This window comes from Cervus elaphus, chromosome 27 (assembly GCF_910594005.1).
Source record: "Cervus elaphus chromosome 27, mCerEla1.1, whole genome shotgun sequence".
Lineage (NCBI taxonomy): Eukaryota > Metazoa > Chordata > Mammalia > Artiodactyla > Cervidae > Cervus > Cervus elaphus.
The window spans coordinates 49,209,037-49,236,363 of NC_057841.1; the positions used below are offsets into that span (position 1 = coordinate 49,209,037).

Genomic DNA, 27,327 nt, shown 5'->3' on the forward strand with positions numbered 1-27,327 from the left:
CTCCCTGGTTGTTCACCGGGGGTCTGTACCTGGAACTGGAGTCACTGCCGCTCTGCACTGCCGGTTCGTCCGTGACATTAAAGAACCCCGTCCAATTGGCCAGCTGGTCGCCACTCTGCCAACCAAACTGGAGGCCTCTGGCAAGAGAACGAGGCAGTCGGTACTCATGCTCACGTGCTGGGTAAGCCCGTCACCCGGGAGCCGCGGCCCAGCATGTGCCACGTGACACGTCGCCTTGACCACGCCTAGTGGAGACAAGAGTGCTGTCCATGCAGAAGGATGACCATAATAAACCAGGGTCCTTTACAGGGTTCTCTGCTGGTCCACATCCGTGCCCTCAGTTCACCTGGATGGGCAGGTGGGGGGTACACGTTGTCATACATGCAGAGACACTGAGGCTTAGTGAGATCAAGGTCACTGAGCTCCCCTACCCTCTGTCTGGTGCATCCTTCAATTCCGCCTCTAGCAACTCACTCCAGCTCATCAGCTCTTCACCTTCCTCTGAGGCCAGACACACAGCAAAGCTTTTAATGAAGTCTAGTTTTCCAGTACATAAGGCCAGGCCTCCTGCTTAAGAGATGAACTCAACACACGTGGTTCTCTTTGCTCCCTCCCCCAGCCTGACTGAAATGCAGCAAAGGCATAGTAAGGGCCTGAGCATGGCTGGAGAGAAGGCATCGAAGGGGGCCAGCGACAACAATTTGGAAGAGCAAAAGCAGATGGGTCACTTGCCTTAGGCCAGAGAGAGGAGCCCTGACTGCTTGTAAGAAGCAAATCTATTCTCCGGGCACAGATCGAGAAAGCTTTGGAAGGTGCAGTGCCAGGGCCACTGAAGGTGAGGGTGCAAAGTGGAGTGGCGGGCAGGAAAATTGCTTTAGGTTCTTAAGGAACATTAGCTACTACCCACCTCCACGCACCCAGGGCCCCTGCCTTAAGCCCAAGCAAACTGGGCCTTCTACCTGCCCCCCAGACAGACAGATGGCAGGAGGCTTGACCCAGAGGTCCTCTGCACTGCTGGCCTCATGTACGGAGATACTAGGCTGAAAACAGTTGGGCAGACCTGAAAAGAGGCTAACTGTGCACGCCTGGTCCCAGCCACGCTGCCCCAAAGCTTTGGCCATGGTTGGGTTTCTCGGCGGGAACCTGCCCAGGTCTGAAGAGAAGGCTGCAGACCATAGGGGTGCTGCCGCCCCATCACCAGGGCGTCTCGGTCTGGCACTGCTACCATTTGGGGCTGCACAGTGCTTGTTGGGGGCTGTCCTGGGCACCCCTGGTGAGCAGCACCCCTGGTTTCTACCCTCCGAGGCCAGCAGCACCTCCTCCCCCACCCTCCTGCTGTGATGACCAGAACTGTCTCCAGACATTGCCAAACGTCCGCTGTAGGGAACCCCTGCCCCCAACACCGAGCTCCAGTGCACCTCCTAGAGGCTGGCTTTGCCCTCGAATGTGAATATTCAAATCCCATCAAAGACTCTGGCACGTGGGATAAACTTCACCGTGCAAGTGGAGAATAAATCAAACAAACAAACATAAAACTCTTAAACCCCTAAAAATAAAGCCCTTTAATAAACAGCCTCTATGCTAAGGGAAACGGGGCAGGGATGGTGGTCGGAGCTGGGCTCTGGTTCACCCGGATCAGCCACAAATGAGCTGAGTGACCCCAGTGAGGTCTCCTCGTCTCTCTTGGCCTCTGTTGCTATGTTTCGAGTCAGGAGAGTGGTCTTGATGTCTCAAAAGTGCTTGACCGGAAGTATCACTGGGCTGAGCTGTGTCCTCCAGTCACCGGGCTGAGCTGTGTCCTCGATGGCAAGACAGGTCGCCTCCTGCCTGTGAGTCAGCCTGGTTTCCAGCCAGACGCTGAGTGGAAGAGGCCCTCGGGGCACCGTGAGCAGAAGGGCTGCACACGTGAGGTGCTCAGTGGATGCTCTGCCGAGTGACTCGGATTCTCTGTCCACACTCTCCGCCTCCACAGCAGAGCGGAGCTGGGGGCAGAACAGGCACAACTCGCAGGACAGACCTGAAGCCGCAGCAAAGTGCCCTTCAGTTCCTGGTGCATTCAGGGAACAGCAGCAGCATTGCACTTGTGCTAGCCCGAGATCTTTATATTCTTGAACCAGTGAAGTTGCTCAGTTGTGTCGGACTCTTTGCGACCCCATGGACTGTAGCCTACCAGGCTCCTCCATCCATGGAATTTTCCAGGCAAGAGTACTAGAGTGGGTTGCCATTTCCTTCTCCCGGGGATCTTCCCGACCCAGGGATCGAACCCAGGTCTCCCGCATTGCAGGCAGATGCTTTACCATCTGAGCCACCAAAGAAGCCCAAATATTTATTTATTTGGCTGCATCAGGTCTTAGATGCAACATGTGGGATCTAGTTCCCTGACCAGGGATCAGACCCAGGCCCCCCTGTGTTGGGAGCTCAGAGTCTTAGCCACTGGGCCATCAGGGAAGTCCCTTCATATACTTATCTATCCACAATACAAATATTGCATACTTCTATAAATCCATGACATATTCGGGCTTCCCTGGTGGCTCAGTGGTAAGGAATCTGCCTGCTAAGCAGGAGACTCAGGTTCAATCCCTGGGCCAGGAAAATCCTCTGGAGAGGGAAATGGCAACTCACTCCAGTATTCTTACCTAGGAAATCCCATGGACAAAGGAGCCTGGCGGGCTATGGTCCATGGGATCACAAAGAGTTGGATACGACTTAGTGACTAAACAACATCACATATACATTTATAAATACATTGTGAGCATCTATAAAATAAACTATTCATTTATCTGTTTATTGATTTGAAGGGGTTACGTTTCCTTTCAAAGAGATATTTTGAGGAAATTATTAGTAGGTATTTCTTAGAAAGAATTTGTATTTGGTTTATTAGGAGGGGAAACATTTTGTGGGCCCTTCACATACATACTCTCCATTCCTACAACAGCTTCATGTAGCAAATCCCATTCTCTGCACTTATAGTTGATGAAATGTGCAGCTCAGAGAGGTTTGGTAACTCGCCTAAGGTCACAAGGCTAACAAATGGCCAACCTAAGATTTAAATCCAGCACCTTCTGACTCTAAAAACAAACCTAAAAGTCTGTACCAGAATACCTATTGGCCAAGAAAACAGTCGTTTTCCACCTGAAATTTTGCAAATTAGCCAATTCACAAACACATTCAAGCAATTCCCAGCCCCAGCAGCCAGCTAGAAAACTCACAGGCTCCTTAGAAAGAGTCCAGCCGGCAAGACTCAAGTCCTCTACCAAGTGGGTCAGCCAGCAACACTGCCACTCTCCTGCCCAGACTGGCTGATGTGAGCCAGGGTGTCCCTTCACAAGACAGATCCTCCCCAGGGCTGTAGAAGTGACAGACTACTAAGAGAACATCAATTACTATATTTTAGCAGGAATTATGACACAGAAGGGCCATTCGCTGATAGCTCAGTTGGTAAAGAATCTGCCTGCAATGCCGAAGACCCCAGTTCAATTCGTGGGTCAGGAAGATTTCCACAGTTTGCTGTGCTGCACAGTCAAAAGCTTTAGTGTAGTCAGTGAGGCAGAAGTAGATGTTTTTCTGGAATTCCCTTGCTTTTCCTATGATCCAGCAGATGTTGGCAATTTGATCTCTGGATCCTCTGCCTTTTCTAAATCCAGCTTGTACATCTGGAAGTTCTCAGTTCACGTACTGCTGAAGCCTAGCTTGAAGTATTTTGAGCATCAATAATATCCCCCCAAAATTATGATGGGTTACTAAAATATATGGACTGGGTTAAAAATATATATGCTCCCGGCCCTGGCCTCCTCGGGCTCTGCAGGCAGAGACGGGAGCCACTGTCTTTCTACATTCCTCAGGTCAGTAGAGCATGGGAAACCAGCTGCCTTCAAGTTCATCTTTGGTCTCCATGTACCCCCACACTCTCTCAGAGCTGCTTCCTAATGACCATGCCAGCAGCCACCTCCTCTGTTCCTGAACCTTCCAAGAATCCCCACTGCCAAAGGACAAGTTCCAAACTCTCAACTCAGGGGCCCTTCCAGCAGCTGCCCTGCATCTTGACCTGAAGTCCAGGGAAACCTCAGCCTCGTGACCCACCAGGGCATTTCGACTCTCAAGCCTTCGCCCTGGGCATTCCCATTCAACTGGATCCCATCCCTCACTTACCTGACTCCCACCCAAAGTTCAAAGTCCAGTTGAAGAACCTTCTTCTTCCTGGGCCCCCAGCTCTGCCAGCTTAACTCTGACTCTCTCTCACCACCCCTTCGGCACCATGCCTTCTGCCCTGGGTCACTGGTCCTCTGTGCCTGCTCTTCGTGTGTCATCCCTACATGGGATAGTCCTTTATAGACTTGAGTGTTCACTGGAAGGACTGATGTTGAAGCTGAAACTCCAATACTTTGGCCACCTGATGCAAAGAGTTGACTCATTTGAAAAGACCCTGATGCTGGGAATGATTGAAGGCAGGAGGAGAAGGGGATGACAGAGGATGAGATGGTTGGAAGGCATCATTGACTCAATGAGCAGAGTTTGGGTAAACTCCGGGAGCTGGTGATGGACAGGGAGGCCTGGGGTGCTGCAGTCCATGGGGCTGCAAAGAGTCAGACATGACTGAGCGACTGAACAAAGCTGAACTGAACAGCCTTTATAGACTTGCATTAAATCAGGTGTAAAGTAGCCTTCCCCAAGAGCCCTAAAGCAAGTGGAGTGGGGAAAAGGGGGCTGATTCAGGCAGCTTTAGGTTCTAAAACTCCAGGATCCTTGACAAAAATTAGAGCAGGAGGTTTTCACATCCCAGGAAAGAGGAAGAAGCAAGGTGTTTGGGGAGCAGAGGCAGAGGGCAGACTCCAGATGGCTCACTGGGTCCAACCTTCCTGGGGCAGTAGCAGGGCTGTGCACACAGAGGTGTTTCTGACTCTCATGCTGAGAGAGGAGTTGTAGGATACATAATTTGAGGACTGTTAGCAGTGGGCACTAGGCATGGAGAGTCTGGATTTGAAGGGCCCCAGGCCAGGGCGTGGGGTCGGGGGTGAGGGCCTGTAAAAGCAGAGGATGCAGGGCCAGGGCTGGGCAGTGTGTCCCGGGCAGTGCTCGCCACAGAAACCACCTTTTCCCAGGTGTCAGAAACCGGAGTGGCCAGGCTGCGGGCCTGCCTCTGGTGGGATTTCAGGCAGCAGCAAAAGTTTGATGAAGGAGACATTGCTGGATAAGAAGGCGCTCCCAGAGCCTCTCCGTCACATGTGCCTGCAGCTGCCCCATTCCTACCTCCAAAGATTCCTGGGTAGAGTCACCCCCAGAGCCCACTCCCTTTTGCAATCATGTGACTCCTGGCATTTTTACCTCCTGAAGCTTCAGTTTCCTCACCTGTCAAAGGGAAGAAATAATCCTCAACCTAAGGATATAAACAGCCCACAAAACAGATATATAAATGTGAACACACATATAAGAGCTTAAATCTAATAACATAAACTTAAATCTAATAACCTACAACTTAGATCTAATAACCTACAGCTTAAATCTAATAACATACAATTTAAACACATGTCACTCTGTGTTCTCTGCCAGAGAAGACAAAGAAAGCTGTTGGAGCACCAGCTGAGAAGAAGTCTTACTCTCCACATCCATAGCCTTTTTTGCTTTTTGAATCTTATACATGCACAATCTAGGTAAATTGTGGTGTGGGTTTAACCTCACTAGTAACCAAGCATGAAAGTGAAAGTGTAAGTCACTCAGTCGTGTCCAACTCTGTGACCCTACAGACTGTAGCCCACCAGGCTCCCCTGTCCATGAGAATTCCCAGGCGAGAATACTGGAGTGGAATGCCATTGGCTTCTTCAGGAGATCTTCCTGATCCAGGGATCAAACCCAAGTCTCCCAGATTGCAGGCAGATTCTTTACTATCTCAGCCACCAGGGAAGCCCCTAGGAACCAAAGCACATAAAAATGAAATTAAAGCAAACCTTTTTTATTAACTTATCAAGTTGACAAGATAAATGTAATGTTAATACCTTCGGCTGGTCATTGGTGTCACTCACGTTTCTGGTAAAGAACCTGGGAAGATGTATCAAAAGGTTTAAGAGTGTTTATACACTCAGTCCCCATGATACCCCTTCTAGAAACTGATCCTTAGGAAATGATCCAACTTTGATCTGCTGAAATAAAATTTATATTTTAAGGCAGGACAAGAAAAGTTAAATATAAAATTATCCCTCTGTGGTTTGGGCCTTCTCCCTCCCTAATGAGCAGGGTTCGTCTGCATTACTGTGCAGACAGAGCTCCCGTAAGATGGGAGTGCCTGCTCAACCGGAAAGATTGTTATTGTCTTTTTCTTTATTCTGATGCTAGCAGTGTAACTTCTCAAAACAAGAGTGCTCTTTCCCAGCTCTATAGTGGGTCATGCTGACTTGCTATTCCCTTGGTGTGTGTTCACCTGGACTATGCACCCTTGGTGAACTTTATGTAAGATATCAGTATGTCATTCTGATGTAAAATCCTTTATCTCAAAAATGCGTATGTCTTATGTGAAATAGATGACTAGTCCAAGTTTGATGCATGACACAGGGCACTCAAAGCTGGTGCACTGGGACAGCCCAGAGGGATGGGATGGGGAGGGAGGTGGGAGGGGGGCTCGGGACGGGGGGACACATGTACACCCATGGTTGATTCATGTCAATATATGGCAAAAACCACAATATTGTAAAGTAACTAGCCTCCTATTAAAATAATTTTTTTAAAAAAATGTGTATGTCTGTGACTTCAACTCCTAAAAGGTGGAGCAGTTCTCAGAGCTTTCTGAGATTCTGTTTCCCAGGTTATAATCCTCAGCTTGGCTGGAACAAAATTCTTAACTTGATGGTTAATTGAATTTTTGTTGACGGATCAAAGGGCTTTGAACCAGACAGACAGTTGTCTGGGGTCTTTTGTTAATCAGGAAACATCCTAAATACCCAGCACTGGGGAGAGGCTAAGGAACTACAGTGCTAAATGACATGTGGCCATGTGGACCCCAAAATATTGTATCTATGAAGTCATTTTAAATGGTGCAGGGAAATCATTAACTGAAGCAAAAAATGAATAAGTAAATAGAGTACATGTTCGCTATGATCTCATTTCTTTTACAAAAAAAAGTGCTTACAGCAAAGGCGAGGAGAAAACATTCCCTAAAACTAATAGTTCTCTGAGTGTGGTATGATGAGGGAATTTTTTCCCCTGCTTATTTATACTTTGCTGTCCTTTCCATAAGCTCTAAGACAAACATGTATTATTTTAATAACCACAGAAACAATGTCGACTCCGAGCAATACAGTGATCACAGATGACTTTTTAGACCTTTGGAGGCACCCAGTAGGTCCTCAGTAAATAACACTTGGACTTTTCTCAAGTGAGAAAAAGCAGGTGTGAAAGCATTCTGGTAACTCTTCGTGCTGCATGAACAGGAGGGATTGAGGAGAGCTGGCATTAACACAAAAAGGAAAAACTGGGAAAACCAAGCAGGGGAGGTTTTCTCATGCTGAGATTTGAGAGAAGGAGCCGCTCCAGAGTTTCATGCCTTTCTCCTGAGTAATTGCTGCCACCCAAGCCCCTCAGCGCCCGGTGACCTGCTGTGGGGGTCACCAGCCTATGGCACTTTGTCCTCCCCCAACCCCATCCGGAGAGTCCAGGCCCCCATGAGGCTAGGGACCTAGAGATCAGCAGCCAGAAGCGGCTGCAGCAATTGAGCTTTAGCTCAGCTTTTAAGCCCTTCTTAACTGCGATCTTGACCAAGAACAGAAACAAATCTGCCTCTTTTTCTTGAGTCAACTTGATCTCAAGCCGGTGAACCCACTGAGAACGTGACACCTTTACCCCAGAGAGATCCTGTGCTGGCCAGAAGGGCCACTTTCATTCCCCGACATTGACCTCTAAAGTGACAGATGGTCCCATAATGCCCTTCCTCTCCCTTAACCAATCGTCGTCTTCACTCTCCTTGGGCCATTTCACCTGTAACACTCCCTGGACAAAACAACCAATACTTTACGTTCCCACAAAGCGCTTCACTTCCACCACGGAGCAAAGTTCACCAAGGAAGCAGAGGGTGAATGAAGTGAGTGAGTGAAGCAAAGGCAGCAGGGACCAGGGGTTATCTCATGCTATACCTGCCCAGGTAGGTGCCCTGAGCCCCAGCCCACTGCTGCCATGTGGGAAGATGAGCCTCATGTTGCCATTTTGTTCATCCTTCCAAGAGATGCTGGATAGCCAGACTTTTATTTTTAACTTGCCAATTTTTAAATGTTGTGTAGACCAAATACTCCCTACTGTGAGCTACCCACAGCCTGGGGAATCCCCATTGGTGGCCCTGACTTAGATCCTCATGTTCGAAGCTGACCCTAGTCCTAAGAGGGAGACAGAGTGTGCTGTCTCAGCTGAGGAAACTGAGGCAGAGCATGGGAAGTTACCTCTCAGCCAGCTGGAGGCAAAGCCAGGCCTGGGAGCCAAAGCCATGACTCCTAGTTCAACCACCAAAATGCTGGATCCTGTGCCAGAGCTCAGCACGCCTTTGGGGGTCTTCCATCTCGGGGGCTGGGTCAGCAACAACCCTCAGCCTCTGCCTCCTAGGCAGCAGACACACTCACCATCAGAAAAGGCTGCCATGGGGGAAGGCCAGGGCGTGCAGCTCCTGAGCCTTGCCTGCAACTGCCCTTTCCCTCCCACCGGACAAAGCCTATATTAAGAATGCAAATGACTGAGCTGCTGTTATGACAAGATAACCTTGAGTCAGCTCTATTTGGAAAAAAAAGAAGAAGAAAATCATTCACAAAACATCAGTTCTTAACTTTCGTGGGAGGCTAATCTATTGAATTATTCATGTGCGTTCTCGCTCCTCCATTCCAAAAAGGTAACCTGGCTTTTTCAACCTCTTACTTTAGGGCCATGTGGGTGGTGAGGAATGAAAGCTTCACAGTTCACTGAAGAATCTGTGCGAGGCAACCGGGAGGGCGGTGGGAGGGCCTTCGGGTCTGGGGACAGGTGGGTGAGACCATGGCTGAGCAGAAGGTTCCTCAAGTGCCAGAAGCCCACGATGTCCCCATTGCGGGCTCCTCACATCCCCCTCTAAATGGACAGAGGGCCTCAGAAAGACTGCTTCTTGGAGCACCTTGGGAGGTTGGATCTGTTAGGGGAAGCACACTGATAGAAACCGTCCACCCTGGCCAGGCACCATAGTAACCATTTGCATAAGTTGTTTTATGACACGAGGTCGGGTAAGGAACACGGAACTAATAAGCCTCCACCAACCGGAAGAGTTCAGGAAAGGTCAAAAGGAGACACCACATGTCCGACCACCTCCCAGAATCCTTCTCTCTGGCATTCATCTGGGCTGAACAAAGCTTGCACCACCAGGAAGGACTCTGAGTCAGAATGACTGGCTAAGGACAACCCGGAAACTAATCCCATCACCATAAAACGTGAGACTACAAGCCATGTGGCAGAGCTATTCTCCTGGGTTCCCTTACCCCCCTGCTCTCCACCCAGGCACCCTTTCCCAATAAAATCTCTTGCTTTGTCAGCACATGTGTCTCCTGGGACGATTCATTTCCGAGTGTTAGACAAGAGCCCAGTTTGGGGCCCTGGAATGGGTCCCCCTTCCTGCAACAGATCCAGACTTCCAGAAGCTTCCAGGGAGCAGTGACTGGACTGGCTGAGGTGGGGGGTGGCCTGAGGAGCCCTGCAACTGTCTCATTTCACACAAACCTCCAGGATCCCCACACGACCCTGTCGAGGGCAGAGGGAAGGCACCTCAGTAGACTAAACGGACTAGATCTTCCACCAGCTGATGGATATGGTTTAGTCTATTTTTTTTTAATTAAAGGAAAAATGAGGAAATGAGCCATTTCTTTCACACTAAGCTTGTCAAATAAAATGTATAACCACTTTTCTGTTATGAATCACCAAAGTACTTATGTTGTACCACACAGCTGACAGGATATCTTTCCTTTATCTATTCATGCTATTTTTATTTCATTATAAATGTATATATATATATACATCAAATATTTATTTTATTGTTCTATATTTGTTGAACAGTCATGCCTGGCTGGGGTTCAACAGTGAACAAATTAGCAAGGTCTTGCCCCAGCAACACTTCATTTCGACTAGAGTGAGACAGATAATCTAACAGGCAACATAACACGTAATGTGTCATATGGTGAAAAGTGCTGTGGAAAAAATAAAGGGTAGCAAGAGGGATAAGGAGTTGGGGATGAAGGGCTGCTCCATGGAGATTGGTCTCCTCCTGGAGAACTGACATCTCAGCAGAGTAGGAAGTGATGAGGGAACAGGTGGATCCGGAGAAGAATGGTCCAGAAAAGGCCTGGCACCTGCAGTGGTGTGAAGCCCAAGTCCCACGGCTTGTTCTGGGACTGGCAAGGAGTCCAGGGCAGGCAGCAGGTGATACAGTCCACCGTTCTGTGGCCCCTCAAAGTCAAGTACAAGGGAGGTGACCAGTGATCTCTTCTGAGCAAACACCTCAGGTGGACCCCCAGGATTCTGGGGGCTTGACCCTCCTGGGACACACAGAGTGCCCTCCTCTACCTCTCACAGCCCTCCGCCATCCCCAGGTCCACAGGGAGGAGCTGGGGTGGGTGGTCAGGAAGTCCCCCTCAGAGAAGGTGCGGACCCTTCCCACCCAGCTCAGAGTGGAAGTGCCTGCCAGCTGGGAAGCCTTTGCAGGAGGATGAATGGGCATAATTACCAGGTTCCACGTACTTCCTCACCCGGTCTCCATCCTGACTCACTAGTGACTCATATTATTTCCCTGATGGTAACATTCACCCCGAATGAGAAGAACCTCAGGGAAAAAGAGAAGTGGGTTCATTCCCCAGTTGCCTGTGGGGGCCTTTCATTTAGGGCAACAGAAAAGATGGTGCAGGTGGTAGCCTGCTGGGGACAAGAACGGGGGTTGCTCCCTGGGCTAACCTCCTCACACTCTCCACCTCTAGTGGAGCAAGTTGTGGGCACTGGAGTGAGTGGGGGTCTGCGGACAGATGGCAGAGGGCTGGCCTCCTTGAAAGGCCCCTGGTACCCACGAGCCTCCCGATGCCAAGAGCGTTCATGGGTTCTGTGGAGGCCTCTGGCTAAGGAGTGGCCCAGCGGAGTCCAGGTTCTGCCAGTGCTCAGGTGGGGACAGGAGAGGTGCACATGGGGGCACTAGCCGGGGAGAGGTCCAGAGAGAGGAACCAGAGGAGCTCCAGGTACAGCTCAGGGGCAACCTCACAGCCCCATCAAGCTTTGCACCACAGCGAAGCTGGGCTCCCCCAGCCAACCTCCAAACAGTCTGCTCCCTGGCCTGGCCTTCCAGACCTCCAGTTTCAGCACCAGACCCACAAGAGTGGGCACCCAAGGCCATCCAAAAATCTCATACTTCTTCCAACTACTCTTTGCTAAATACTTGCTCAACCATTTATTCCACGGTGGGGGCCACCTTCAGGAGGAGCATGGGGTCCACGGGGGTGCACACACTAGCCTTCCAACTTCCTCCAGCACTCAGGCCGCAGACAGAGCACCACGGCTAGCAGAGTGGAGACCCCTTCCCTCCTTGGACAGCAGGAGAGTGATGTGGCCATGGGGGGAGGGTCCCTTCAAACACTCATCCTAGCATTCATTCCAACCACTCTCTGTCAAGAGCTCCCACTAGTTCTACTTTCTCCATCCTAGGACAGGCCCAGAGTCTATGTGAGCAGGTGCCTCCTAGGTTAGTGGCCCCCCACACTGTTCCCCAAACCTCTGGAATCCAGCCCAGCTAAAAGCCAATCAAGTCATGCCTTCCCCGGCCTTGGCTCCTGTTAGGTCCTTTGATTGTTATGGGTTGAATTGTGTCCCCTCCCCCCATACCAAAAAAATCAGATACTGAAGTCCAGTCCCAGGGTGACCTTATTTGGAAATAGCGTAGCTGCAAAAGTAATTAGTTAAATTATGATGAGGTCATGTAGGGGCTTCCCTCAGGGTCCAGTGGGTAAGACTCCATGCTCCCAATGCAGCAGGCCTGGGTTCCATTCCTGCTCAGGCTGCTAGATCCCACGTCATAACTAAGAGTTCACATGACACCACTAAAGATCCTGCCTCAAGGAAGACTGAAGGTCCTGTGTGCCACAGCTAAGCCCTGGAGCAGCCAAATAAATAAACAATTAAAAATTTAAAAAGATGAGGTCATACTGGAGTATGATGGACCCCTAATCCAATATGACTGGTGTTTTTATAAAGAAAGGGACACAGACATGTACGCACGGAGAAAACCTTGTTAAGATGAAGGCAGAGGTCTACAAGCCAAAGAATATCGAAAACTACCCCCAAACCACCAGAAGCTGGGGGCGGTGGGGAGCAAATTCACCTTCACGGCCCTCAGACCCTACCGACACCTTGATCTCAGACTTCAGCCTCCAGAACCGTGTGACAATAGCATTCTGTTGTGTGAGCCCCCAGACTGTGGCACAGTTCGAATTGGCGGGTTCCACACCCATGGTTGGTTGAAGCCGTGAATGTGAAACCCCAGAGGGCTGACTCTAAGGAACCTAAGCATTTGTGGATTTTGTTCTTCTTTTCCCCTCCCAATAACCCCAGCCCCCTGTATGCACAGCACCCCACACACACTTCCCGGCTTGCCTGCCTCACGTCCATCCCCACCACAGTCCAGAGCCTCGGCAGGACCTGTGGGCCCCTCTCAGAGGGACTGGCAAAGCCTGGCCAGTGACCAGTGTCATCAGGTGGGAAGAGAGGAGAGTACCTTGGCCACCCACTCATACTGCCTGAGACTAACCTGGGACCAGAGAGGCGATTGATCTCACTGCACCAGAAAACAAAGAGAAATGAAGAAGCCTTCAGTGACTTCCATCACCTGCTCCTCCAGACTCAACACCACAGCCTGCCCCCCAGAGTCACCCTAAATCCAGTCTCTGAAACCCACAAGTTCTCCGAGCCCACCTCAGGTCCCACCTGGCCACCCACCACCTTGATTGCTGTCTCCTTTGAAATCTACAAGATTTATAGTCTCTGCCACACAATGACTAATTTATTTATACACAATCTTACCTATTTTTCATGCTTGTCTCTTTCAATGTTCTGTAAGTTCCTTAAGGACATGTAACATAGTTGATGATTCTTTAGTAACATAACCTTTCCACCAGCATAAAGCTGAATGTTTAGTGGACGTTCATTGATTACTGGGGAAAAAGTTGGGGATTCCCTTTGTATGCATCATTCATTCAACAATTAATGTCAGGCCCTATGCCAGGTCCTGTGAATTCAGAAATGAATGAAATATCTCTTTCAAGGGTCTTACAAACTGTGCAAACCTATACAAACTATTCATCCTCTCTGTGTATTAAATGAGGATGACTTTATCTGTTTAACAGGACTAATGTGAGGATTGAATGAGATAATCCTTCTTTAGGATTATCTGCTTAGGACAGAGCCTGGCTGATGAGCCCTTAATGAATGCTAATAATTCATATTATTGCCCGATGAATCCATCACCTGTAGTGTATGTATGTGGAGGGGGTTCCCACACATCAAGTGAAGAGCTAAATGAGAGCATTACTGGATGAGAGGTTATTAGATGAGAAGTGAATGAGCCTGAATAAGTCAAAGAGGAGAAACCTCTAAGAGGTGAAATTTGCCTGGGAAGCACAAATATCAAAAGGAAAAAAAGTAGAGAGAGATGATCAACAGCAAGCTATGAGAGGGCAGCACTACGCCCCTGAGGGACACTGGGCAGAGGACAGGAAGCTCCCCAACACCCAGCAGCTGGTGCAGGCTGGGCGCAGAGAGCCCAGGGCCAGGGCACAAGATCCAGGAGGCCCCACCCTCTAGCTGGTGCACGTGCAGAGTCGATACCGGAGAGGGAGTTCCATCAGATTTGGCCCCTGGGTGCCTTGCTTGCCTCTCCCCACCGCAGTCCCAGCCCTACAGCAGGAGCCCCGTCAAAACTTGCTCTGATCAGCAAGACTGGAGCTGTTCTGCCAGCAAAGCACAGGCCCAGGGTGGGGGTCAGCTCAGCCCCTTCCCCATCCCGAGGGTACCCGCCAGCTCCACTCCGTCCCCACGAGGCACTCTCCCCCTCCAGAAGCACCCCAGGGAGATCCTCCAGTCCTGTCATCCCCACCTGTTGGGGGTCATGCCTGCTTCCCCAGTGAACAAGGCTTTGTCCCTGGGTAGGGGGAGTGTTGGATCTGCGGTGAGAGCCTTTGAATGCACACTTGAGATAGCACAAAGTCAGGCTGTACTTTTCCTTGACCCAGTTTCATATCCTCAAATCTCAGGCCTGCACAAGCCATATGCAGGCAGCCCAGATCTGTACCCTCGAGTACGGAAGAGTCCTGTCTACACCGGGCAGGATAAGGCAAGGTAGGCCCGGTCTGGGGTCCAGTCTGCTGTGCTGTCACATAGAAGGCGACAGGACAGCTCTGGGCAGACCGTGCTGAGTACAGCCAGCACAGGTGCTACGGATTCAGAGCAGGGACACGCACTGTGGGCTGAGAACAGAGGGAGGAGGAGGATCGGGACTGGCAGAGAGCTAATTGGGAGGGCACAGCAGGTAGGGGAAAGTTGGTATAAAGCTGCAGAGTCAGGACAGATGTGATGTGTGAAAGACCCTTGGCTGGCAGCAGCAATGATCTCCTTTAAGAGTTGGGTGATCCCCTCCTTTCTTTCAGCTGATCCTTTTGGGGCCTGCAGGGCAGATTGTTCTGTCTATGCTACACTGGGCAACTCTGTTCTTCAAAAAAAAGAGAGTGGGCTTCAGGCATAGGTTGATCATGGGGGTGAGACTTTTGTTTGGAGAGGACATAGGGGATGGAGATATCCGAGGGTTTCTATTTCTGGCAAAATGGCAGGCTGAAAAACCCTCTGCGGCAGGTGCCCCTTCAGGAATGAAGGATTTCCTCCTGACCTGCTGGGGTACCGAGAGCTGACAGCCCCCAACCCTCAGTTTCCTCTGGGAATCACCCCACATAAGGAGAGCCAACTTGGCCAAGACCACACTCTCTTCCAGAAGCATCTGCATCCAGTGACTAAAAATTCAACCTAGAGGAACAAAGGCCCAGCCTCCTCACCCTGAGGAAGCCTCAGCTCAGGGAACGCTCCGGGGCTCCCCCTCCAGGGTGGCCATGGCCTTCTCTGGGATTCCACTGCAGCTCAGTCTCTCCTTCTGCTCAGTCTTGGTCCTTCTTCCTTCTTTAGGTGTCGATCCCAAGAACACATCTTAATAAACATCCTGCATTCGAATCTCTGGCAAAGAGTCTTTTTTCCAGGGACCCCAATCTGCAACATCTCCCACTACAAAATGCTAAAATACACTTAATATACATACATACATACATATATGGTGGTGGTGGCTTAGTCGCTAAGTCGTGTCTGACTCTTGCGACCCCATGGAATCAAGAGCCCACCAGGCTCCTCTGTCCGTGGGATTCTCCAGGTAAGAATACTGGCATGGGTTGCCATTTCCTTCTCCAGGGGATCTTCCCAACCCAGGAAACAAAGCTGGGTCTCCTGCATTGCAGGCAGATTCTTTACCGACTGAGCTAAGAGGGAAGACCCTATACATACATATATATATACACACACAATATGTATAAAACTCCTTCTTAAATGGATGGATGATCTGGCAAGGAAAGAAGCCATAGATGAGTTCTGAAAACAGCAGCAGTCCTAGCAGCATCGGTCAATCCGCATGATCCATGATTCCCTTGCAACAGCAACAGGGGCTACCCGAGATAAAGATTCTTCTTAGAAACCTCCTCCTTCAGCCAGGAAAACACAAACAATTCAAAATCAAGGTAGGGAGAAAAGTAAAGCAGAATACATAAAAGACACAAAATATAATGGTAGAAATAATATTCTAACATCCTATGCCATTCATTAGTAATCACAATAAATGTAGATATAGTATACTTCCCAAGTAAAAGATAAAGGTTGTCAAACTAAATATAAAAACTGTAGCTATGTGCTCGCTTCGGCAGCACATATACTGAGATTGGAACGATACAGAGAAGATTAGCATGGCCCCTGCGCAAGGATGACACGCAAATTCGTGAAGCGTTCCATATTTTAAAAAAAAAAAGAAAAAAAAAAAACTGTAGCTATATGCTGGTTACAGAGACATGGAATGAAAGACATGGAAATGCTGGGGGAAAGAAAGGCTAAAGAGAGAAATGACAAGCAAATAAATACTAGCCAAACGAAAACTGCCTCAATATATTCATTTTAGACAACATCAAATTGAAGTTTACTAAAAACAAAGAAACTCCCTACATTTTAATAAAAGATTGTTCACTAGAAAGACAATAGGTCTAAACTAGTATGCATCTAATAACATCACTTCAAAATGTTTAATGTAAAGCCTGGTAAGTTGATAAGGAGAAACTAATAAATCCACTATCATGGAGGAAATTTTCAATACGCATCTTTTAGAAATCAACAGAACAAGTGAACCAAAAAACTAAAAACAAACAAAATCAGTAAGGATACAGCAGACTAAAACATTAAAAACCACTTGATTGAAAAGATATGTAAGGATACTGTATCTAACAATGTGAGAATCACATTTTTTTCAAGTATGCAAATAATATTTATGAAAGTCAACCCACATACTAGACCACAAAGAAAATCTAAACAAATTTCAAGGAATCAGCCTTATAAAACATCACATCACAATTCATTTGAGTTAAAAATTCAAAAAAGTATGTAAAGAAAGAATCTGGAACTTTTAAAACACTTCTAAATTTACGAGCAGGAAGGAATCCAGTCGTGTCTGACTCTTTGCAATCCCATGGACTATACAGTCCATGGAATTCTCCAGGCCGGAATACTGGAGTGAGTAGCCTTTCCCTTCTCCAGGGGATCTTCCCAACCCAGGGATCGAACCCAGGTCTTCCACACTGCAGGAGGATTCTTTACCAGCTGAGCCACCAGGGAAGCCCCAAAATACTGGAGTGGATAGCCTATCCCTTCTCCAAACTTTACGAGCAAATATAAATAAATCATGAGAGAAATTAGAAAATGGAATTCAAGATAATTAAAATACTTCAAGGTAACAAAAAGGAGCTATATGACTATGAACAAATTACTTAACTTCACTGTGCCTCAGTTACTTCATCTATAAAATGAGAGTAGTAATTTTTTGTTAGAATTCAGTGCAGTAACATATAAAGTGCTTAGACTGGTGTGTGGCACATTGTAAATCTAAGACAATTCTGAATTGTTGTTATTATCATCATCCCAAATCATAGAAATTTAACTAGAGAGTTATTTAGAGGAAATTTTATAACCTAAAAAGTTTACATTGGAAAATACTTAAGACTGAAAGGGGCATTTCAGATGGTAAAGAATCTGCCTGCTACGTGGGAGACCCGCGTTCGACTGACTGAAAATTAAAAAGATGAGCATCCAACTTAAGAAACTAGAAAAATAATATGAGAAAAAAACCAAAGCAAAAAAAATGAATGAATTCGATAGGAAAGTTACAAGAGAAAAATCAACAAAGCCCCAAATCAGTCATTTAATGAAGATCATTTAAAAACAGAAAAAAGAAACAATGTTAGGAATAGAAAAGGAGCCAAAACCTGCAATGTAACAGAGAAATAAATCTGAACATTTTTGAAAATTTTCTGGAAAAATATAATTTATCAATAAGTGAATGAAGAAAAACCTGAATAGCCTTGAACCATTAAAGAGACAAAATTGGTAAATTAGAGTCTTCCCACAAGGAAAATATTAGGTGTTGATGGCTGTACAGGTGAATTCTACCAAGTTTTCAGAAAATAGATATCAAACCTGCATATACCGTTCCAGAAAATAGATAAAGAGGAAGCATTCCCAACTCATTTGACAAGACTGGTTTTAAAACTAGACAAAGATAGCATTTTGAAAATTGCATGCCAGTATCATTCAAGAACACAAGATCCAACATCTCTTTTTTTTTTTGAGATCCAACATCTTAAATAAAAATATTAGTCAACAAAATCTCACATTGTATGAAACAAATAATGTACCACAAACAAGTTGTGTTTGTCTCTAAAATTCTAAATTTAACATCTATTAACACAATGAAATCCCACGGACAGAGGAGTTTGGCAGGCTACGGTCCATGGGGTCACAAAAGAGTTGGATATGACTTGGCAATTAAACAAAAACAACAACAGTCACATCAAAAAAGTAAAGGAGGGACTTCTCTGGTGGTCCAGTGGCTAAGACTGTGCTTCCAATGCAGGGAACCAAAGTTCAATCCCTGTTCGGGGAACTAGATCCAACATGCCACAACTAAGAACTCACATGCCACAACTAAAGATCCTGCATGCTGCAACTAAGACGCGGTGCAGTCATATAAATAAATAAATAAAAGCTTTTTTTTTAAAGAGTAAAGAAGAAAAAGACCAACTGATGTAGAAAAAGCAACTGATTAAAATTAATATTCAAACACAACAAAACTTTTTAGCATATTCCATAAGGGAACCTTCTTTTCCTTACTAGAGGATACAAAACAAACAAAAAACTACGACAAACAAAACAAAATAAAACTAAGCAGATAGACTCAATGGTGACACTTTACTATTTTTCCTTTTAAAAGCAGGATTAATGACACCACATACAAATATTAATTCAAAATGGATCTAAGACCTCAACGTAAGAGAAAAAACTATTAAAAAAAAAACCTCTTAGAAGAAACCATAGGGGTAAATCTTTGTGAACTTGATACTGGAAATAGGCAATGGTTTCTTAGATATAACATCTAAAACACAAGCAACCAATGAAAAAAGTAGACAAACTGGAGTTCAGAATTAAAACATTCATGCTGCAAAGGACATTATCAAGAAAGTAAAAGAGAACCCATAAAATGAGCAAAATGGTTTTCAAATCGTATATCTGACAAGGGATTTATCTTTGGAATCTATAAAAAACACTTACAACCCAATAATGAAAAGACAAATCATCCCATTTAAAAATGGGCAAGGAATCTGAATAGACATTTCTCCAAAGAATACATACAGCTAACAATAAGCACAGGAAAGAATGCTCCACATCCCCAGCCATCATGAAAACACAAAATCAAACCCACAATGAAATACCACTTCAAAACCACTAAGATGACTATGATCAAAAAGACAGATAATAACAAGTGTTTCCAAGAATGTGGTGAAACTGGACTCCTCATACCCTGCTAGAAGGAGTGTAAAATGGTGTCACTATTTTAGAAAACAGTCTGACAATTCTTCCAATGATAAAACATAGAGTTACCATATGACCTAACAACTCCACTTGTTACCACATTGTGCGTTGTGTGTGTGTACTCAGTCTTGTCCGACACTTTGTGACCTTCTGGACTATAGCCACCAGGCTCCTCTGTCCGTGGAATTTTCTAAGCAAAAATCCGGAGTGGGTTGCCATATGACTCAACAATTCTACTTGTATACCCAAGACAAATGAAAACACACATCCACAGAAAAACATGTCCAGCCATGGTACAATGCTCATGGCAGCCTTATTCATAATAGCAAAAATGTGAAAAGAACCTAAATTCCATCATTAATGGATAAATAAAATATGGTATATCCATAAATTGAATATTGTTCATCAATAAACAAATGAAGTACTGATTTGGGATTGCCATATACACACTGTTTTATATTTAAAATAGATAACCAATAAGGACCTATTGTTATAGTGTAGGGAACTCTGCTCAATATTTTCTAATAACCTTAATGGGAAAAGAACTTGAAAAAAGGATAAATACATGTAAACTTATAATTGAATACTTTGCCGTACAGCTGACACTAACACAACATTGCTAATCAGCTCTACTCCAATATAAAATAAAAGTTAAAAAAAGAAATGAAGCACTGATATATATATTATATATATTTTTATATATATTATCTATATATATACAACACAGATGAACGTTGAAACTATGCTTAATGAAAGATGTCAGTTACATAAGACCACACATTGTATGTTTCCATTTACATGAAATATCCAGGATAGACAAATCTAAAGAGATTAGTGTATTTATTCATTTCTAGAGCTGGGAGGTATAGGAGTACTATGGGGTGATGGCTAAGAGATACAGTGTTTCTTTCTTTAAGGAAAATGTTCTAAAATTGATTGGCATGAGGGATGCATAACTGTTCCAACATACTAAAAGCCATTTAATTGTACACTTCAAATGGATAAATTTTATGAATTCATAGATGGGTGGATTTTATGACTATATTTCAATAAAGCTACTCTTTAAAAATAACTTTAAAAAAAAATCAGGATTAAAGCCAGGATATTCACTATGACATTTACTGAACATGCTATCAAAGGTTCTAGCCAGCACAGTAAGCTAAGTGAATTAAGGTATAAGGGTTGCAATGAAAGAAGAAAACGTCTACACAGAAATCCCATAAGACTCTACAGATGAATTACTATCACTATGTGTGGATTATTATTACTATCCTCAAGCTTGCTGTTTACAAAAACAATAGACATTGAAATCAAATTTATTTCTTTACGCTAGCTACAAATGGACAAAAAACATAATTTTTTAAAGATTTTTTTACAGTAGCATTAAAAACTATGCAGCTAGAGATAAATCTAACAAAAACGTTCGCATTCTTTATGGAGAATCATGAAGTTCCCGAGAGACACTGAAGGCGGGCATTAATGCCCATGTCCACCAGGTCCTCCTCTGAGATCAAGTTTAAACAGCAGGTTGCCACCAGATCACAGGATCCTTTCTACCTTTAAAAAAAAAAACACAACTTTTTCGCTCTTTCGCTGCCCCTCTGTTAAAGCGTAAGTAATTGAAGTCTTTAACACTCCAGCGATATGAGTTTGTGTGAAGATTTTTGCACTAACAAAGGGGATTTGGAGCAGCAGAGAGTTTAAAGGTAGAGATGCTTCCCACGTCCCTCAGGAGCCTGGCGGGCTGCAGTCCACTGGGTCTCAAAGAGTTGGACACAACTCAGCGACTAAGCACAGCATAGCACATTCTAGAAAATGCGTAAACTTTACGAATTTATAGATCAGTAGATCCTATGAATTCATAATGGCCCCAGTATTCACCCCCAAACCATCCTTTCTCCTATCGCCAAAGTCGCGTTGACCCTTTCGCACGGATCCTTCCGCACGGATCCCTCCGCGGTGCGCGTCACAGTTGCCCATGCCCAGCCAGGTGCCATTTTGCCTAGTTTGCCCCGCACCTCTGTCTCCTCACTTTCCTCCGCCCCCATCTCTCTGCAGCCTCAGCTCCCACCCAGCCCGCCTCTCTCCAGCCGTTCTGTGCAGGCAAGCCCTTGGGACTCTCCTCTGTGCCCTTGCCCATCGCCATCTTTCACTCTGCGTTCCCCTGGGTAAGATGTCATCCAATTCCATCACACAGGCCAGTGTTTTTCTAATTGAGGGTTTCAACCAATAGATTAAAAAATCAATGCAGCAGTATGCCCCAGAATTTTTTTAAATTTTATTGTGATAAAATAAATATAAAATTTACCACTTTAACCATTTTCAGTGATATTCAACACAACCACAATTGTTGTGCAGCCATCATCAACATCGAGCTCCAAAATTCTTTATCTTCCCAAACTGAAACTCTGTACCCATTAAACACTTATTTCCTATTCCTCCCCTGGCAACCATTCTGCTTTCTGTCTCTATATATTTAACTACTCATAAGTGGAACCATATAATATGAGTCCTTTTGTGATTGGCTTATAGCACTTGGTATAATGTCTTCCAGGTCCATCCATGGTGTAGTGTGCTTCAGAATTTCCTCCCTTTTAAGGCTGAATTTATTTTTAAATGAAGTGAAATGTAATTTTTAATGAAGCAGAATAGAAAATATTAAAGTGAATTTCTCATAATGAGGCCAAACATTCTTTCACAGAATGTTGCTTTCAGATGGATGTGTATGAGAGTGTGTTCTGGATCCCTGGGTATAACATACCGTGGATAACAATCACGAAAGTTGGAAAAACGGTGATTTCGATATTTGGTGACTCCAAAATCTCCATTGTTGGTCTGGCTCTTGTCAACTTACAATTCCTGAGCTCCTTTCCAATGAGTTGCTGGATTGCCCTGCAGTGTCTGAGCAGATCTAGACTCGAATTTGTTACCCTCTTTCCTCCAGACAAGCTCCTTCTCACATGTTTCCCACTTGTGGCAGGTTAGTTGCTAAGTTGTGTCTGATACTTGGAGACCCCACAGACTCCCCAGTCCATGGGATTTCCCAGGCAAGATTACTGGCGTGGGTTGCCACTTCCTTCTCCAGGGGATCTTCCCCACCCAGCGATCCGAACCCATGCAGGCAGATTCTTTACCAACTGAACCCTCAGGAAAGAAGTCATTTTCCACTTAGTTCTCCATAATCCGGCCCTGCCTGCCTCACTCCGGCCCCCAGCTATACATGCGTTATGAAGAATTCCTCAAGTCTCCCCTGAACCTTCCAACTGTTGTGCAAGCTGGGTTTCATCCCCCTTCCATCCACCTCTATTTGTTATGGGTCATTTCCCCTTTCCCTAAGACCCCCTTCAAATGCCTCCCTCCCTGCTCCTTAAGACATCCCAACCGATTTGCTGTGGCTCGCTCCGCATCCTTCGAGTCCCCTGTCCGCATCTCCAGTGTGGCCTACGCATGTACTACGTGCCATTCTGTCTTCCCCACAGACTGTGAGGTCCTGGGGACCCTGGACTGCATCTGTCTTGCACATCACTGTGGGTTCAGCGTATAGGAAATCTTCATTAAGTATTTGTTCAAGCGAGAACAGACGTGGAAGCCAAGAAATTGGTGTTTTTTTACTTTTCCTTCTTATTCCACATACTGTGCACCTTCTCCAGTAGAGACCTGGAGCTCACTAAGCCACCTGTACTGCCCACTTTCCTCTTTACATCTCCCCTTCACCTTCCTTCCCAGAAGCATCCCCTGGACAGCACAGGGAGTGGCCAGGCAACCAAAGAAGAAGAATGTACGCGAACTCACACCCCCACTTCCTTCTGGTGGAGTCTGTCCCTGACTCTCGCTGGACCGGCTGGCCCTCTTTGTGGTCCTTTGTGTCATGTCAAACAATGAAGGCTCTGCCGAGTCCATCCACCCGGCTCAGCCCAGAAGCAAAGAAGGGCCACCTGCATGAATCCCCGGCTCCCAAGTAGATCTGCCGCCAGCACCACGTTCCCCTCACTTCTGACCAGGCTGTGTGAACAGCCTCCCAGCCTCCTCCCTTTTCTACCCCTTTCCTGAAAGACCCAGAGAGCCTGCCTTCACTTGGATCACATCACTACTCTACTCAAGGACCACATGCGGCTCCCTATGGCCTAATAAACAGAGTTTAAACTGTCCTTCTCAGTCCAATAAGCACCTCCCTAAAGCCACTGACCCAAAAATACATCTGTCCCCTCCTTCCCTGAACTTCCCATTCCCTACACTCCCCCTTACCCCAGTGGGATCTACATGTCACTGGCCTCCTGAGTTCACTACCCCTGCAGGTATGCGCTTTCAATCATTTCTCCATTACCCAATATTTCAAGAACCTACTACATGCCAGGCACCATATTTGGCGCTCAGGGTACAGCTGGGGACAAAACATAGTGAATCCTATCCCATGAAGCTTTCATCTAGAGCAGGGTTTCTCTCCCTCAGCACTGCTGACGTTTGGGGCTGGATAAGTCTTTCTTGTTGTGGGCAGGCGGTACATCATAACATCTTTAGCCCTGTCCCTGGCCTCAGCCCGAGAGATGCCAGATGCTCTCCTCTCCCCACTGTGACAACCTGAAGTGTCTCCAGACATTGCCTGAGGGGCAACAGTGCCCTGATTGAGAACAGCTGGCCTAGAGCAGCAGAGGGGAGCTTGTTACAAATCATCCAAGGAGCTCATTAAAAAGGCCAGTTACTGGGTCCCACTCCCAAACAGAGGCCCAGGAACCTGCATTTCAGTGACCATGCAGGTGACTCTCACGCAGGCCATTCCAGCGCATCTACTGGAGGAACACTCAAGTGTCAGGTGTAGAAACACAGGAGACAGACCAGTAACCTTATCAAGTCAATTCATGACAATGATGAGATGTGCAGGAAACAAGATAGGGGAACAGATGCTATTCGTGTGCCAGTGTGGCAGCCACAACCTGGTGAAGGGTCAGGACAGCCTCTAGGACTGTCCAGCTGATCAATAGTTAAAGCCACGTGTGACAGCCAGGCAGGGTCAGCCCAGGAGAGGGGCGAGGAGGAGGGGCTACATCTCCGCACCTTGGCTCCTGCCCTCTCCAGCTCTGGATCTGCACTTCCCTCACCTGCCTCAAGCTTCTCCTTCCTTCACAGGCCCAGTCGGGTCCCACCTCCTCCAAGTGGTCTTCTTCCCTCCCAACTCCGGTCCGGTGGTGCCTTCCTCCTCAAACATTTCAACACTCACGTCTTAGCTCATCTGTGACCACTGTGCTTCCCCAACTAGACCTCAAGCTCCCTGGACACCAGGACCACAGTATCTTCTTTAAAGATCCCTCAGCGCCCTTCCGGGATGGAGGACATGTGAGTTTTGCTTACTTGATTGAATTCATCCAGGCCCTGGAGCAAGGCCTGTGAGGTGGCTGCTGAGACTGAGGGGGACAAGGTCTCTGTGTTAGAAGATGGGATGCAACTGGTATGGCCGCCGAATTCCAGGCAGCCAGCTCACCCGCCCAAGATCGAGGTGGGCCTGCCAGGGCAAGCACTTAGAAGCTGAGCTGCCATTTGCTGTGGGCAGGATATTTTCCCAGTCTTGATAAGGCGGCAGGGGTCCCAGCAACCCCAGGGCCATTCTGGGTAGGTGCCAGCAGGGGGTAGGAACCCAGAGCCACCCTGCTAAGGAGCAAGTGCAGCAAGCAGGCCATTTCGGGCCCAACTGTCCTTGCACAGGGTCATCTTAGTGGGGGCGGGGGTTGAGGGGCCGCAGGCACAATGGGCTCTAACAAGCCGGGAGACTCTCTGAAAATGTCCTTTAAAGCTACCAGCACCACGCAGGGCCTGTCAGCTGCCCTCAACCAGAGAAAAATGCTCTCTGGGAAGGTCGGGGCAGTAGCTGGTTGGGAACAAATGTCCTGGCCAAGAGGCCTCATGCTCCCCAGCTCCAGGTCGCTGAGCGGAAAATAGCCCAACTGTTTGACTTTCCTACCGTGAGCCTGGGCCCAGCAGCAGCGTCACTTGCTCCCATCCCTGGATGCAGCCCAGACTAGGACGCCAGCGACTGATGTGGATTCCAAAGGATGCAAAGAGAACAACTGTTTTATTATTCGGAAGTTTAGGGAAGAAGCCGGGATGTTTATATAGCTTGCCAGGCGTTTTGTTTTCTATCGGTCTGGTGGGGGGAGGGGCAGCGAGGGTAGGAAGACAACTGACAGCAACGGAAAAAACCTCGGGCAGAAAAGAGAAGCGGGGTCTTTCCGAAAGAGGCTCTGAAATGGGAGGATCCTAGCGCAGCCCTCTCCCCAGGTCCTGGAACACCAAGCGGCTGCCCTCAGCCAGCCGCAGGCAGAAGCCCACGGTGGCATTCCCGTGTTTTGCGCACGCAGGGACTGAGGCCGTGCCCCAGCGCTGAGTCTCTTTCTCTTAATGGAGTTTGCCCACGGATGAGGTCGGGTAGGAGGGGGGCCCAAGGGGGTAGGGTTAACTTCTGCTGCAGCTCTGACCTTCTGCGAAAGGATGAGACGGAACCATCTGCTTCAGAAGGGATCGGGTGGTGAGTTTCCCGGTGCCAGTGGTTACGGGTCTGTAAGAATTCACTGTTTCTGTCGCATCGTCCGAGCCCACTATCCACCCCGCCACACCTAACTCTGCACTCCTGGGCGGGGGGTGGGGGGAGTGGACTGTGTTTTTTCCCCCAGGGGCCCCCACAAAAGTTCAGGACTCGAGAGGTAACCCTATACGGTTCTGAACCCTCCATACTCGGCAGCCTCCCTCCAACCACATGGCCACGGCACTGTGGACTTGAGGACACCGATCTGACCCCTGAGGCCGCTCAGGACATTCATATGTTTTTATCCTCAGCTTGGCCTGTCCGAATTCCAACCTGCCCCCCGTTTTCCACAACAGAACAAAGTTGTCGGGCCCCTCTGGCTAGCGCTGAGCGCAGGCGTTCTCCTCCGGCTGGGAGGAGAGATGCGTTTAGGCGCGCGGTGACCCAAACCTCACGCGGCTTTGCTCGAGGTTCAGTGCAGACCCCGGGGTCGCTCACCCGGGCCACGCCGGGGCGGAGGCGGAGGCTGCGGCTGCCACCTGGGGGCTTGCTCGCGGGCTCCGCGCAACCTCACCCGCGCTCGGACTTTCTTACCTCTTGATGTAGTTCCTGCCATACAAGATCTGTTGCAGCAAGGTCACCAAGGCGAAGGCGCAGATGAAGATGAAGAGCAAAGTTCGGTTCCCCAACAAATCCCTGTTCGCCGAGGGGTCCGCGTAGCGCATCCTGGCGGCCGCGCGCGCACGGCGGAGCGCGGCGGGCGCCTGGCGCCTGGGGGCCCCCGCAATCACGCGCGGGGCTGCGGGGCCCCCGGGGGCGCGCGGCCCACCAGGCGCCTCTCGGCGCGATCAGGAAGGTGGGGGACTTCTCGGAGCAAAGTTTCCGGCTGGCGAAGCCGGAGCAGGCGCATCCGAGAGCCGCCCGCGCCGGGGCAGCTGGCAGAACAGGGCTGGCCTCCCCGAGCTCCACAGATACCCCAGGCCTCCCTCCCGATGCCTTTACCTCCGGGCGCCCATGCCCGGCAGCCTCCGATATCCCTGCCGAGGGGCGACGCCAGGTGCCCGGAGCCCCGGCGGCCCCTCCCGCCGAGGTGGCGGCCAATGGCGAGCGGGGCTCGGGCTAGGTCCGCCTGTGCGCAGGAGAGCGCCGCGCACCGCCCCCTCCGGCCGGGCTCCGGATCTGTCGCCCAGTGCGGTCCCCGGCCCTGGCGGGCCAAGTCTGATCCCCGGGCCCGCAGCGAGAGAGAGCGCGAAGGTCGGCCTTCAGTTCTACAGATGGGAGGTGGGGGACAAAACACCCGGACAGTCTGGGTAACGACAGGCGGGCGATGGAGAGGGGGAGGGGTGGGGCGGAAAACGCCGGGTTTGAATCCCGGAATTTTAGAAGGAGGCTGGAAGGAAAGCCGCGGCGGGGCACTGAGTCACCCCCGCGACCGCGTCCTCGCGCTCCCGGGGAGATACCTCCCGAGAAAGCCGAGCAAGGTCAGCCCGGCAGCCCTCAAGGACGGAGCGCGCGGCTCCTGCATGCTGATGGCCTGCGGAGCCGCCCGCCCGCCCGCGTCCCGGGCGCCCCACTCCAGCAGGGAGGAGATTCTGGGGCTTTCCGCCCGGCCACAGCTCTTGGCAGTTCGTCAA

The 27,327-nt window shown here is 48.3% G+C and overlaps 1 protein-coding gene and 1 non-coding gene across 3 annotated transcripts in view; one reads left to right on the plus strand and one right to left on the minus strand.

Annotated features, from left to right (window-relative positions):
* The window catches only part of ST8SIA5 (ST8 alpha-N-acetyl-neuraminide alpha-2,8-sialyltransferase 5), a 73,489-nt gene extending 46,699 nt beyond the window's left edge, over positions 1 to 26,790 (minus strand). The window contains exons 1-2 of one of the 2 annotated variants that reach the window (XM_043889243.1): positions 26,288 to 26,743; positions 30 to 137 (exon numbers count right to left, since the gene is read on the minus strand). In XM_043889243.1, coding sequence (XP_043745178.1) covers positions 30 to 137; positions 26,288 to 26,418 — 239 coding nt within the window. In that variant the 5' untranslated portion in view covers positions 26,419 to 26,743. Of the gene's footprint in view, positions 1 to 29; positions 138 to 26,287 lie in introns of both variants that reach the window. The other variant, XM_043889244.1, reaches the window with a different exon arrangement.
* Positions 15,959 to 16,065, plus strand: LOC122685131. Its single transcript, XR_006338295.1, has one exon. It is a non-coding gene; the product is annotated as a U6 spliceosomal RNA (small nuclear RNA).
* Positions 26,791 to 27,327: the final 537 nt, after the last annotated feature.